Below are 14,357 nucleotides of genomic sequence, written 5' to 3'. Positions count from 1 at the left end.
TCTGTCAATTTATGGTAGGTGAGGAAGCTCACCTTCACCTACCAGTGAAGGCATCTTAAATTCAAATGTATGTCAAGCATTGAAATAAAGTTCTGTCTGTTTGCTTAGTGTTTATACTCTTACTTGATTTAAACTCTTCCATTTATTAGAAGGTAATATTTTCTGCCTTATAGGAAGCCACATTATATCTCAGGAGCAGTTTGCCACCATATGGTATGTCCAAATGTAGGTAATTGCCACTCAGTTATGGTATAAATGCATTCTATTCTCTTTTGCTGTAGAATGGTCCGTATGTTGTCCCTTGGGAAAAATCAAAGATGAGAAGCTGTATTTTACTTCAGCAAGCATTGATTTTATGAAAATAATGTGTACATATTTAGCACCCATAGAAGGGATTTGGTAAAATTATTCATTGCTTCGTAGTCTAAAAATTATATATATAATGTAAAATAAGGAAGAAAGAAAATTCCATATGGATTACACTTACTTGGTAATGATTTAGATTCTGTGAATATTTTATTTCTCATGAGGTACAACTTTCTCATATATTTTTATGAGACTTGAAAAGAATCCACAAAGTACTTTTATCCATTTTCTTGGATATGAATTTAGGAGGCTAACAGCATCTGCAAGGAAAGGTTGAAGTGACCAATTGATACGATCCACTAGCAGAAATGTATGAAGGCCTGGTGGAAATAATGACATATATTCTTTACGTTTTTTTTAGGGTCTGTTCTCCTTTGTGTTAGAAGTATGAAAAGGCAAGAAAAGTGTAAAATTGCATGAGTAGAGTGGAAAGTATTTCCGGGACTGTCATGTCATTCACTGCAAAGGTGATGAAAATGTTTATAAATCTCTCTATTTAGGAGGAGCTTTCATCTCCTGAAGAAAAATGAAAAGCTACTTAGAGAACTTAGGAACTTGGATTCAAGGCAATGGTAAGTTGTAGGAAAATCTTCACATGACTAGCAACTCTCAGGTATGTCTCTGTTTAGAATGATACTGTGAATATTTTAAATAGTGTATAATACTATGTTATTGACTTACAACTTTCTAAGCAGTAATTTTTAAAGAAAATTTTAGGACTGCATAGAATGTTTGCTATCTTTGAATTGTTTTTGCCTTTTATATGCATTTCAGAATCATCTTTTGAATCACAGAAAACTAATCGGACCTATAAAATGTCCTTTGGTTTTTCCCATACTTAGACAAACCTTAGTCACATCTCTCATTAATTAAATCCAGTGATTCTGACAGATTGGGAAGCAGGTTTGAAAAAAGCTACCCATGGGAATGCAGAGTGAATAAGATGATTCAGACCATTCCCACATCAAACAATTCTACATCTTCCCCTCTCCTTTAAAATTTCTGTATTGAGCCATCTTTTCTTGCTCATCTTCAGTTTGAGAAAAGTTTTTTTTTTTCTTTCCCCTATTTGTACTTCTGGTTTCTGCCACCTCGGCCTGCTTTAGGACTGTCTTCAAAAAGTTATCTCCTCCTTATGTTATATTTCGTCTTGTTTCTCTTAATGAAAATGTTTGTTATCTGCCTTAAACAAAACAAAGCATAAAACAAACCTTTCCTCAGTTATTGTACTTTCAAGCTATAGTCCTATCCAGATCTCTCATTCCTTTTACTACCAAATGCATGGAGAAATATAATCTTTACTTACTTCCTGTAATTCCTAACTGGTTTTGGTTATTTTTAGCTTTTCTCAAAATGATCTTAAAATAATTATTTGGTTATTACAGAAAATATAAAACAGAAAAATATAGTCTGTATAACACTGTACTACTTTTTTTGTTTTTTACAGAACTGGAATCATAGAGATATATACTAACTTTCTTTGTTTTGTATTGTAAGCATTTCCTCATTTAAATATTCTTCAAAAATAGTCTTTTATGAAACCAAGTTTTATGATTGTTGGACATTTAAAGTTGTTTTTAATTTCTTGCCACAGGATAGAGTCCTAGGAATTGAATTATTTAGGTCAAATTGTATTAGGATATTTCATGCGTTTCTATCATGAAATTGCTTTCTGTTGAGTAATAATTTGTAATGCCACCAATATTTTGTAACAGCACCTGTGTAACTTCAACCTGGCTAGCACCAGATACTAATCACCCTTTCTTAACCTTTATAGCTTGAGAAGCAGATCATAGTATCTCTTTAATTTTTATTTATTTATTTATTTTGCTAGTGATGTTAATATTTTCGGTATATTTGTATGAAATTTTCATCTGTTTTTAAATTATCTCTTGGTGTCCTTTTTCTAGTTTTCTATTTAGGAATTTTTCTTAAAGAACCTACAAAGTACTTTTAACCATTTTCTTGGATATGAATTTAGGAGGACAATTCTTTATGACACTGTGTGTGTGAGAGAGAGAGAGCATGAGAGAGAGATTAACTTTTCTACTATTTGTGGGAGCTTTCCTAGTTAGTTGTTTAGTTCTCAGTTTTCAACTTCAGATCATTTGACATACATATTTTTCGTTTTATGTGTCATTTCTCTCAATTTTTTTCTTTGGATTTCTTAAATTATTTGTTGTGCTTAAAGAGTTCTGTCTTGAAATCAGTTAAATATTCTAGTTTGTTTCCTTATTTCCTTCTAGTTTTGTTGTTGTTGTTGTTGTTGTTGTTGTTGAGACAGAGTCTTGCTCTGTTTCCCAGGCAGAGTGCAATGGCGCAACCTCGGCTCACTGCAATCTCCACTTCCCAGGTTCAAGTGATTCTTGTGCCTTAGTCTTCTGACCACACATCACACCCAGCTAATTTTGTACTTTTAGTAGAGATAGGGTTTTGCCATGTTGGTCAAGCTGGTCTTGAACTCCTGGCCTCAAGTGAGTCACCTGCCTCAGCCTCCCAAAGTGCTGGGATTACAGGCATGAGCCATTGCACCCGGTGTTTCCTTCTAGATCTTTATTTCAATGAGGTGGTAATTATTTTTCATTTAATTGTTTATTCCTTTTGAAATATATTCTGATTTGTGGAATGATGTCTGGAACTAGTTTGATGTTGAAAAATAGTCTATTTTAATAATTTGTTGAATAAACTATACCTTTGGCATTGATTTGATGTTTCCTTTATTAAATATTAAGCTCTCTGCTTCAAACCTGTTTATTTCTATTGGTTTGTCTATCATTTTTATTTATTTTATTTTTGTGGGCACATTGTAGGTGTATACATTTCATGGGGTACATAAGATGTTCTGATACAGGCATGCAATGTATAATAATCACATCATGGAAAATGGGATATCCATCCCCTCAAGCATTTATTCTTTATGTTATAGACAATCTAGTTGGACTCTTTTATATATTTATTTATTTATTCTTCATGTAATCTTGCTCCTTCTAACATTTGTACTCTTTTAGTTACATTTATCCATCATTTTTGTGTAAATATTATGCTGTTTAATATAACTTTATAATATATTTTAATATCTGATAGGCCAAGTCTTCTTCCTCACCCCCCCACCCCCCGACACACACTATTCCTCTTTTCTTTCATATTCTCACCTATTTATTCTTCCAGATACATTTAAAATTATGCTGTTCTTTTTCAGGGAAAAAAATTCCTATTGGTATTTGATTGGATTTTCAATAAAACTCTCTGTAGAAAAAAACAGAGCACCATAATAATCGTCATTCTTCCCATTCATAATTATAGTATGTTTTTTATTTTTTCTGAGACCCAGACATTGCTTATTTGTATATTTGTAGGTGTTTTGTTGTTTTATTGATATTCTGAATAGGATTTTCCCCCCATTATGTTTTCTGGGTTTTTCTGTTTTTAATACTTACTTTGTTTACAAATACTGAAGTGGATTCTCTTACTGATTGTAAACATTTTATTGTCTCTGTTTCAGTATTTGTTTAGATATATAATCATTATCTACAGATAATCTTTCTAGTAGTTACGCTTGTTTTTACTTATTTCATGTCTTACCGCACTGACCAGAACTTGCAGGATAGTGTTTAATAGTGTAGTAACAGAGGACATCCTTGTCTTTCCTGATTTTAATGAAAACAACTCTTCTGTTTCATCATTAAGAAAGATATTAGTTATTGGTTTTAAAAAGATAATTTTTGGCCGGGCGCGGTGGCTCACGCCTGTAATCCCAGCACTTTGGGAGGCCAAGGCGGGGGGATCACGAGGTCAAGAGATCAAGACCATCCTGGTCAACATGGTGAAACCCCATCTCTACTAAAAATACAAAAAATTAGCCGGGCATGGTGGCGCGTGCCTGTAATCCCAGCTACTCAGGAAGCTGAGGCAGGAGAATTGCCTGAACCCAGGAGGCGGAGGTTGCGGTGAGCCGAGATCACACCATTGCACTCCAGCCTGGGTAACAAGAGCGAAACTCCATCTCAAAAAAACTAAATAAATAAATAAATAAAATAAAATAAAAAGATAATTTTTATTATGTTGAGAATATCGCTTGTTTTCTAGGAGTTCTTATATGGAAAGGATGTTAAATGATATCAAAATTATTTTCAGCGTCTATTCAAGTTTTTTTATAGTTTTGATTTTTTAACTAATTGGTGTATATTATATATTTTAATATCACTGGACTGCTAATATAAAATGATGTTTGCATTTTTTAGATAAACTCTGCCTGATCTTTTGGCCTCCCATTGTGTTAGAATTACCAGAATTTCATTTTGAGTTCAGATATAGTCCAGTATTAGCAGATTCTGTAGTTATTTTTTGTCCTATTCCCATTATGTTTTTAAAATTGAGGTTATATCCAGCTTCATAATATGAATATTATCTGTTGCTTAAAATTTTGGAAGAAATCATAAAATTGCTAATTTTTCTTTTAGTTTGTTTCATTCTTATTACTTTCTTCAGGTTTTCTTTTAGCTCTTGGGAAAATTTTACTGTTTTTTTGTTTTCTGTTTTCTAAAAATCCATTTCATTGAGACTTCTAAATAGATACTGATAGAGATTCATATATGGTGTTATAATTTTTTATTACATTTCCTTTTTTTTTTTTTTCTTTTTGAGTCAGAGTCTCACTCTGTCACCAGGCGTCAAGCTGGAGTGCAGTGGTGCAATCTCAGCTCACTGCACTCTCTGCCTCCTGGGTTCAAGCAGTTCTTCTGCCTCAGCCTCCCGAGTAGCTGGGACTATAGGCACATGCCACCACATGCAGCTAATTTTTGTATTTTTTAGTAGAGACGGGGTTTCACCATGTTCGCCAGGATGGTCTCAATCTCTTGACCTTGTGATCCGCCTGCCTTGGCCTCCCAAAGTGCTGGGATTACAGGCGTGGGCCACTGCGCCCAGCCTCCTTTTTCTTTGTGAGTGTGTGTGTGTGTGTGTGTGTTTTAAATTTTCTTCATGCAGACAATCTGCACAGTCTTTTCACAGGTTCTAATTTGTTACATTCTTTTATGTTCTGTTTCTAACTCGTTATTTTCTGTTTCATGATTTTCCTTTTTATAAGCTTCCTTTTCCTTATATCTAGAATTGAATTCTGTTTATCTTTGTTTTATTCTTTATTATTTAACAATGAAATAATCTTAGGCTGTAAATTTTTTTCTCAGAGGATAGCTCCTATCCATTCTTCCCCCTTCAATCCCCCAGCAAGATGAAGTTTCACTGTTGTTATCCAGGCTAGAGTCCAATGTCGCAATCTCGGGTCACTGCAACCTTTGCCTTCCAGGTTCAGGTGATTCTCCTGCCTCAGCCTTCCGAGTAGCTGGGATTACAGGCATATGCCACCACACTCAGCTAATTTTTGCATTTTTTTTTTTTTTTTTTTTTTTTTTTTTGAGACGGAGTTTCGCCATGTTGGCCAGACTGGTCTGGAACTTCTGACCTTAGGTGATCTATCTGCCTTGGCCTCCCAAAGTGGTGGGATTACAAGTGTGAGCCACCATACCTGGTCCCCCTCCTATCCATTCTTGAAGTCTCAGCTTAAACATCACTTTATATAGAAAGATTGACCTTACCTACTCCTACCCTTACCTTCCTTCCCAGACTGTGTTTAAATCTCTGTCCATATGCTTTCACAGAACCGTGTAACACATCCCTGTCATAGCATTTATCATATTGCATAGTTATTATTATCATTATTGTTTAGCTATTCTTATTCTTTCCAAGTTAGTTATAAGAACTCTGTAAGTAGTCTGTGGGTTCTCAATTCTGACTGTTCTCCATAACAATTTATCTTGATAGTAGATGGTCAAGTCCTTGGGAACAGGAATCATATCACTTTTTCTATCTTGCTTACCTCTACTGCTATACTGAAATTATCTTTCTGAAGGTTAGTATCCTGACCATAAAGTCTAAAGTTGTTTCAGTCCTTATCAGCCTTATTAATTTATCTGATTAATTAAACAATTTAAATTTAACTTGATACTTGTGTTTTAAACTAAAGCAGTTTTAGATTTACAAAAGAATGGATGGGAAAGTACAGAGTTTCCGTATACTCCCCATTCCCCCTGTATACTTTCCCCTATTATTTACATCTTACATTAGTGTCTAAAGTTCAAAGTTTACATTAGGGTTCATTCTTTTTATTGGTTTTGATAAATGTGTAATGACATGTATCTACCATTAGAGTATCACACAGCATAATTTCACTGCTCTAAAAATCTACAGTGTATTAAATCCCCTAAAAATCTAATATTGTTGTCTATTTTGTCTTTAAAATTCTGTCTGATCATTTTAAGGTCCTCTCCCCCAACTTCTATGACACTAAAGTTACTCAGTTCATCTCCTAATTCTCTAATTATTCCAGGTCTTCACTGGTTCATTTTCTGTTTCCTACCTTCATAACATAGGTATCTCCCTCATTTTTCTTTTCTCAGTCTTATTCTTTTTTGTCTTCATACTCTGATATCAGTTTTCAATAATGATTTTGCAGTTGACTGTTAAAAATTTTTACCTGCCTCCCTACTATCATTTCTAGGTCATGTTTCTTTTCAAAATCAGATCTTCCTCCTGATTTTCCTATTTATGTTTAGAAGTACCCTTTCAGAGTTACCCAAATTTGACATTTCCTTTCCCTTGCCTTTAGGTTTTCATAATCATGATGTCCATTCTTCTTCTTATCTCTCAACTCTGTCTCTTCTTGCCTTTATTGCTCCCAGCTCATTGATTCATGTCCTTATTATTTCTTTCCAAGTCAGTTTTAACAACTGTCTAAGTACTCTGTGGGATCTCATCTCCTGACTCTTCCCCATCTAGACAATCCTAACCACAAACATTAAAAATTTGACGCTAATGAAAACACTTCTTAGTGACTCCCTACTAATGCCTGACCAGACTCTTTAGTATAGAGCTCAACTCATACCAGCTATCTTGGTTGTTCAGTTTCCTTAAATTACCTTGTGCTTTTTTATTTCTTGGCTCCTGCTAAACTGCCTCCATTCTCATACATACCTTGAATGTAGTGGAGACATCACCTTGAGGCAGCATGCATTTTTTTTTAATATACTACGCTAAATGAATGCTTAACATTTATTTATTTGCTTTTTACAAAGAATTTTAAAGAAAACAATATAGTTTCTTTTTTAAGTACAATGAGCTCAAGTAAAAATTTATCCTAATTACATGACAGTAAGACAACTTTTGAGCTTCCGTCTTAAACCAAAAAACCCAGAAACAAACCTGATTACTAGGGAGGATTAGGGAGAAAGAAAATGACAGATTACTTTGTTGAGAGTTATCTCATTAGTCTATTTATAGATTCTTTATTTTCTTTGACTAGACTAATTGATTTCTATTCCTTGTGGTTGAACCACCAGAGTTTTAAATTTTAAATCACAGGATGATATGTATTTTTATTTTATTGCAAAGTATATACAGGGATTTAGCAATGCTTAAAACTTGACAGGTGTCAGACCAGGCGCAGTGGCTCACACCGGTAGTTCCAGCACTTTGGGAGGCAGAGGCAGGTGGATCACAAGGTCAGGAACTCAAGACCATCCTGGCTAACACGGTGAAACCCCATCTCTACTAAAAATACAAAAAATTAGCCGGGCATGGTATAGTAGGCTACAAAAATTAGCCTGTAGTCCCAGCTACTCAGGAGGCTGAGGCAGGAGAATCGCTTGAACCCACGAGACAGAGGTTGCAGTGAGCCAAGATCATGCCACTGCACTCCAACCTGGGTGATAGAGAAGACTCCGTCTCAAAAAAAAAAAAATTGACAGGTGTCACTTTCAGTTTTCCAGTAGTAAGTTAATAATATTTTGCCAGTACTCTACATATTCTTATAGAACATTTGTAGTTGCAAGTTCACTAATTTTAATTATTTTTTTCTAATATATTTGCCTTATTATTGACTATTGTGTTGCATATTAATCTAATGGCAATGTAACAAACATTTTAGCAGCCATAGTAAATAGAAAACTAAGAAGGCATACAAGAGGCCAACAAACATATGAAAAAATGCTCATCATCACTGGTCATTAGAGAAATGCAAATCAAAACTACATTGAGATACCATCTCACGCCAGTTAGAATGGCGATCATTAAAAAATCTGGAGAAAATAGATGCTGGAGAGGATGTGGAGAAATAGGAACACTTTTACACTGTTGGTGGGAGTGTAAATTAGTTCAACCACTGTGGAAAACAGTGTGGCGATTCCTCAAGGACCTAGAAATAGAAATTCCATTTGACCCAGCAATCCCATTACTGGGCATATATCCAAAGGATTATAAATCGTTCTACTATAAGGACACATGCACACGAATGTTCATTGCAGCACAGTTTACAATAGCAAAGACCTGGAACCAGCCCAAATGCCCATCGATGATAGACTGGACAGGAAAAATGTGGCACATATACACCATGGAATATTATGCAGCCATTAAAAATGAGGAGTTCGCGTCCTTTGTAGGGACATGGATGAACCTGGAAACCATCATTCTCAGCAAACTGACACAAGAACACAAAACCAAACACCACATGTTCTCACTCATAGGAGGGTGTTGAACAAGGAGAACACATGGACACAGGGAGGGGAGCACTATACATGGGGGTCTGTTGCGGGGGAGTGGGGGGGACAGCGGGGGGGGGAGTTGGGGAGGGATAGCATGGGGAGAAATGCCAGATATGGGTGAGGGGGAGGGAGGCAGCAAATCACACTGCCATGAATGCACCTATGCAACAACTTTACATGTTTTTCACATGTACCCCAAAACCTAAAATGCAATTAAAAAAAAAAAAAAAGAAAACTAAGAAGGAATGGTGAAAGATTCATTGACATAAAGAGCAGCTGAACTCTGCTTCCCTTTTATTGGATTTTAAAGATTTATTTTCTGTTTTTTTCCTATATGGCACATATACTTCTCTCAACTGTTAAATTTATATAGTATTAGATGAAAATTTCTATCCATCTCTTCCCAATTTTATAAAATACTCTTTATTAACTCTAATTGATAGCTCTTTACCTGAAAAAGCAGAAACTGAGTTTTCTTTCTTTCAAGGTTATAATTTATATATAATAGATTATGCTTTCAAATTAATAGCTTTACTGAGACATAATTTACATACTATACAGTTAATTCACTTAAAGTGTATGTTTTTAGTATATTTACAAGGTTGTAGAACTATCACTTCAATCTAATTTTTAGATTATTTTAGTCTCTCTGAAAAGAAACCTGGTATCCATTACTAGTTACCCCATTCCCTACCACCACCACCGTTTCTTTTCCCCTAGCCCTAGACAACACATACCTACTTTCTGTCTCTATAAATTTGCCTATTCTGGGCATTTCATATAAATGGAATCAAACAATATATGGGTTTTTCTGGAAACTTCTTTTACTTAGCATGATGATTCCAAAGTTCATTCATGATGCAGCATGTTTCTACTTTATTTTTTATTACCAGGTAATATTTCATTATATTGATAAATATTTGTTTATCCATTCATCAATTGATGGACATTTTGGTTGGTTTCACTTCTGGGCTATTATGAATAATGTTGCTGTGGCTGTTCATGTACAGTTTCTTGTGCGGACATGTTTTCAGTTCTGTGAATATATACCTAGGAGTAGAATTGCTGGATGATATGATAATTCTCTGTTTCACATTTGGAGGAGCTGCAAACTGTTTAACACAGCAGCTGCATCATTTTACATTCCCACCAACAATGTATGAGTGTTCCATATTCTTCATGCCTTTGCCTACACTTGTTATTGTGATTCTTTTTTATTATACTCATCTTAGTGGGTATGAAGTGATATCTTGTGAGTTTGTGGGATTTTTTAGTATTGTTTTTTCCTGTACAGCTTTGATCAACCTAAAATAACTCATGATTTTGGTTTGCATTTCCCTAATGACTTATCATGAGCATTTTTTCAATGCTATGATAATTGGCTGTGTATATCTTCTTTGAAAAAAGTATCTATTTAAATGTGTACTGGGTTGAATAGTATTCTCTCAAAATCTGATGTCCACTCTGAAACTCAGAGTGTAATTTGGAAGTAGAGTTTTCAGATTTATGATAAGGTCACACTGTATTAAATTTGACTCTAAATCTGATTACTGTGTCCATATAAGAAGGCTGTGTGAAGACACACTTCTGCATACAGAGGAAAGATGGCTATGTGAAGATGGAGGCAGAAATTGTAGTGATACAGCCACAAGCCAAGGAATGCTGAAGAATTGTCAGCAACAACTAGAATCTTAGAAGAGGCAAGGAAGGATTATAGAATTTATGGAAGGAGCATGGCCCTGTCAATGCTTAGATTTCTGACTTTTATAAGGAGTATGGCCCTGTCAATGCTTTGATTTCTGACTTTTAGCATCCCAGCACTGTGAGATAATAAATCTTTTTTGTTGAAAGCAACTTAGTTTGTGTAATTTGTTACAAAAACCCTAAGAAAATAATACAAACATCTTTGCCTGTTTCTAAAATTAGGTTATCTGGCCAGGCATGGTGCCTCACACCTGTAATCCCAGCAATTTGGGATGCCAAGGTGGGTGGATCACATGAGGTCAGGAGTTTGAGACCAGCCTGGCCAACATGGTGAAACCCATCTCTACTAAAAATAAGAAAATTAGCCAAGTGTGGTGGTGCACGACTGTAATCTCTGTTACTCAGGAGGCTGAGGCACAAGAATTACTTGAACCCAGAAGGCAGAAGCTGCAGTGAGGCCAAGATTGCGCCACTGCACTCCAGCCTGGATGACAGAGGGAGACTCTGTCTCAAAAAAAATAAATGAATAAAATAACAAAATTGGGTTATCTTTTTACTATTGACTTTAAAGTTATTTGTATGTAAGTTCTAGATACAAGTTCCTTATCGGATATATGCTTTGCAGTTTTTTTCTCATTCTGTAAATTGTCATTTTCATGATGTTATCATTCATAGCACAAAATATTTAATTTTGATAAAGTCCAGGTTACCTTTTTTTTTGTCACTTGTGCTTTTTTTGTGTTGCATTTAAGAAGACCTTGCCTAATGCAAGGTCCTTTTTTTTTAAAATAAGAGTTTTACAGTTTTAGCTGTTATATTTTTTATTTATGGTTCATTTGATTCAATTTTTTATATGGTATTAGAGTCCAACTTCATTTTTTTTCTTTTTCTTTCTTTCTTTCTTTTTTTTTTTTGAAACAGTCTTATTCTGTCATCAGGGCTGGAGTACAGTGGCACAATCACAGTTCACTGCAACCTCAACCTCCTGGACTCAAGTGATCTTCCTGCCTCAGCCTCCCAAATAGCTGGTACTCCAGGGGCATGCCATCGTGCCTAGCCAATTTTTAAATTTTTGTAGAGATGAAGTCTCACTATGTTGCCTAGGCTGGTCTCCAACTCCTGAGCTCTAGCAACCTTCCCAACAGCCTCCCAAAGAGCTGGGATTACAGGCGTGAGCCATTGTGCCTGGCCCCAACTTCATTCTTTTGCATGTAAATATCTAGTTGTCCCAGTACCATTTGTAGAAAGGCTATTCATTGAAATGTCTTGATACCATTATCAAAAAGCAATTAACTATAAATATGAGTTTATTTCTGGTCACATGATTCTGTTCCACTGACCTGTATGTGACTTTTGTAGCAAGTTTTGAAATCAAGAAGGATGAGTTCTTCAGTTCTGTTCTTTTTCAAGATTGTTTTGGCCATTTTGGGTCTGTTGCATTTTCCTGTGAATCTTAGGATGAGCTTGTCAATTTCAGAGGTTTTTTGTTTTTTTTTTTCCTTTTTTTCTCTTTTTCTTTTTAGTGGAGACAGAGTTTCACTCTTTTGCCCAGCACTCCGAGTGCAATGGCATGATCAAAGCTGACTGTAGCCTGGAACTCCTGGGCTCAAGTGATCCTCACACCTCACCCTCCCCAGTAGCTAGGACTACAGGCATGTGCCACCATGCCCAGCCAGTTTTTTTATTTTGTAGAGATGGTGTCTCCCTGTGTTGCCCAGGCTAGTCTTTTTTTTTTTTTTTTTGAGACAGAGTCTCACTCTGTCACCAGGCTGGAGTGCATGGTTTGATCTCAGCTCACTGCAACCTCTACCTCCCTGGTTCAAGTGATTCTCCTGCCTCAGCCTCCCAAGTAGCTGGGACTAAAGGTGTGTGCCACCACACCCAGCTAATGTTTGTGTTCTTAGTAGAAACGGGATTTCACCATACTGGCCTGGGATGGTCTCGCCCCCTCGATCTCTGGACCTTGTAATCTGTTTGCCTCGGCCTTTCAAAGTGCTGGGATTATAGGCATAAGCTGCCGCACCTAGCCCCAGACTGGTTTTAAACTCCTGGCCTCGAGCAGTCCTCTTGCCTCAGCCTCCCAAAGTGTTGGAATTACAAGCATGAGCGACCACACTCAGCCCAGCTTGCCAATTTCTGTTATCAAAGGCAGCTGGGATTTTGATAGAGATTACATTAAATCTGTAGATCAGTTTAAGGGATGCTGTCATCTTAACAATATTAAGTCTTTAGGTCCATGCACATGAGTTTTTTTTTTTTAATGTAGATCTTTAATTTCTTTCAATAATGTTTTATAATTTTCAAAATGTAAGTTTTGCACTTCATGGTAAATGTATACCCAAGTATTATTCTTTTCAGTGCTATTAAAAAGGATTTTTTAAATTTTGTTTTTGGTTTTTGGGTTGTCTATTACTAGTGTATAGAACTTTCATTTTTGTATATTGATCTTATATCTTGTAGTTTTGCTGAACTTGTTTATTAACTCTAATAGCTTTTTTAGCAGGATTCCATTGGATTTTCTATATAAAAAATCACCTCATGTGCAAGTCAGATATTTTTACTTCTTCCTTTCTAATCAAATTACTAATTCAAAGTCTTCATTTGTTATAGGTCTATTCGAGTTTTCTATTTCTGTTTAACGTTGGTTTTAGAAATTGTGTTTTTCTAGGAATTTGTTCATTTAATCTAATTTGTTGGCATACAAATGTTCATAGCATTTTCTTATAATATTTCTTATTCCTGTAAAATGTGTAGTGGTGTCCCTTCTTTCATTCCTGATTGTAGTCATTTGAGTCTTTTTTTCTTACTCAGTCTAGCTAAAGGTGGTTAATTTAGTTGATCATCTTAAAGAGCCAACTTTTGGGTTCATTGATTTTTTTGTCTTTTGTTTTTCTCTTCTGTTTTATTTATTTCCACTGTAGTCTTTATTTTTTTTCTTCCTTCTGCTTGCTTTGTATTTAGTTGCTCTTTTTTTTTTTTTCCTTTGGAGACAGGGTCTCACAGTGTCACCCAGACTGGAGTACAGTAGCACAGTCGTGGCTCACTGCAGCCTGGAACTCCCAGGCTCAAGCAATCCTCCCAATATAGCCTCCCAGAGTAGCTGGGACAACAGGTGTGCACCATCATACCCAGCTGGTTTTTTTCTTTTTGTAGAGATGAGGTCTGACTGTGTTGCCCAGGCTGGTCTCGAACTCCTGGGCTCAAGCAATCCTTCCACCGTGGCTTCCCCTATGCCAGTTTTGTAAGGCAGAAGGCTTGGTTATTGGTATGAAATCTTTAAAAAATAATTTTTTTTCCTTTTGTTCTCAAAGGAGGTGAATGAAATCTTTTTTAATAGAGACATTTAGATCGTAAATTTCCCAGTGAGCACTGCTTTACTTGCAGCCCATCAGTTTTGTGTTTTTATGTTCATTCATCTCTAAGTATTTTCTCATTTCTCTTGAGATTTATTCTTTGACCCACTGGTAGTTTAGGAGTATATTGTTACATTTTCACACATTTACAAATTACCCAAATTTTCTTTCATTGATTTCTACTTTCATTCCATTGTGGATCAGAAATGTACCTTGCATGATTTCAAATCGTTTAAATTCATCAAGGCTTGTTTTATGGCCTAGCATATGATCTATCCTGGAGGTTGTTTCACATATGCATGAGAAGAATGTATTTTTTTGCTACTGTGGGGTAGAGTAT

At 35.6% G+C, this 14,357-nt stretch overlaps 1 protein-coding gene across 8 annotated transcripts in view; it reads left to right on the top strand.

Annotated features, from left to right (window-relative positions):
* Positions 1-14,357, top strand: part of RALGAPA1 (Ral GTPase activating protein catalytic subunit alpha 1) — a 297,306-nt gene that overhangs the window by 215,132 nt on the left and 67,817 nt on the right. For all 8 annotated transcript variants that reach the window (XM_012469045.3, XM_012469051.3, XM_021674917.2 and 5 more), the window contains one exon: positions 867-938. In XM_012469045.3, the coding sequence (XP_012324468.2) occupies positions 867-938 (72 nt within the window). The remainder of the gene's footprint in view (positions 1-866; positions 939-14,357) is intronic.

The sequence above is a fragment of the Aotus nancymaae genome, unplaced genomic scaffold (assembly GCF_030222135.1).
Source record: "Aotus nancymaae isolate 86718 unplaced genomic scaffold, 86718_ANA_hifiasm-v0.15.2.pri h1tg000062l, whole genome shotgun sequence".
In the NCBI taxonomy this organism is placed as follows: Eukaryota; Metazoa; Chordata; class Mammalia; order Primates; family Aotidae; genus Aotus; species Aotus nancymaae.
Note: the sequence above shows the minus strand (reverse complement) of the source record. Positions and strands in the feature narration are given on the sequence as shown.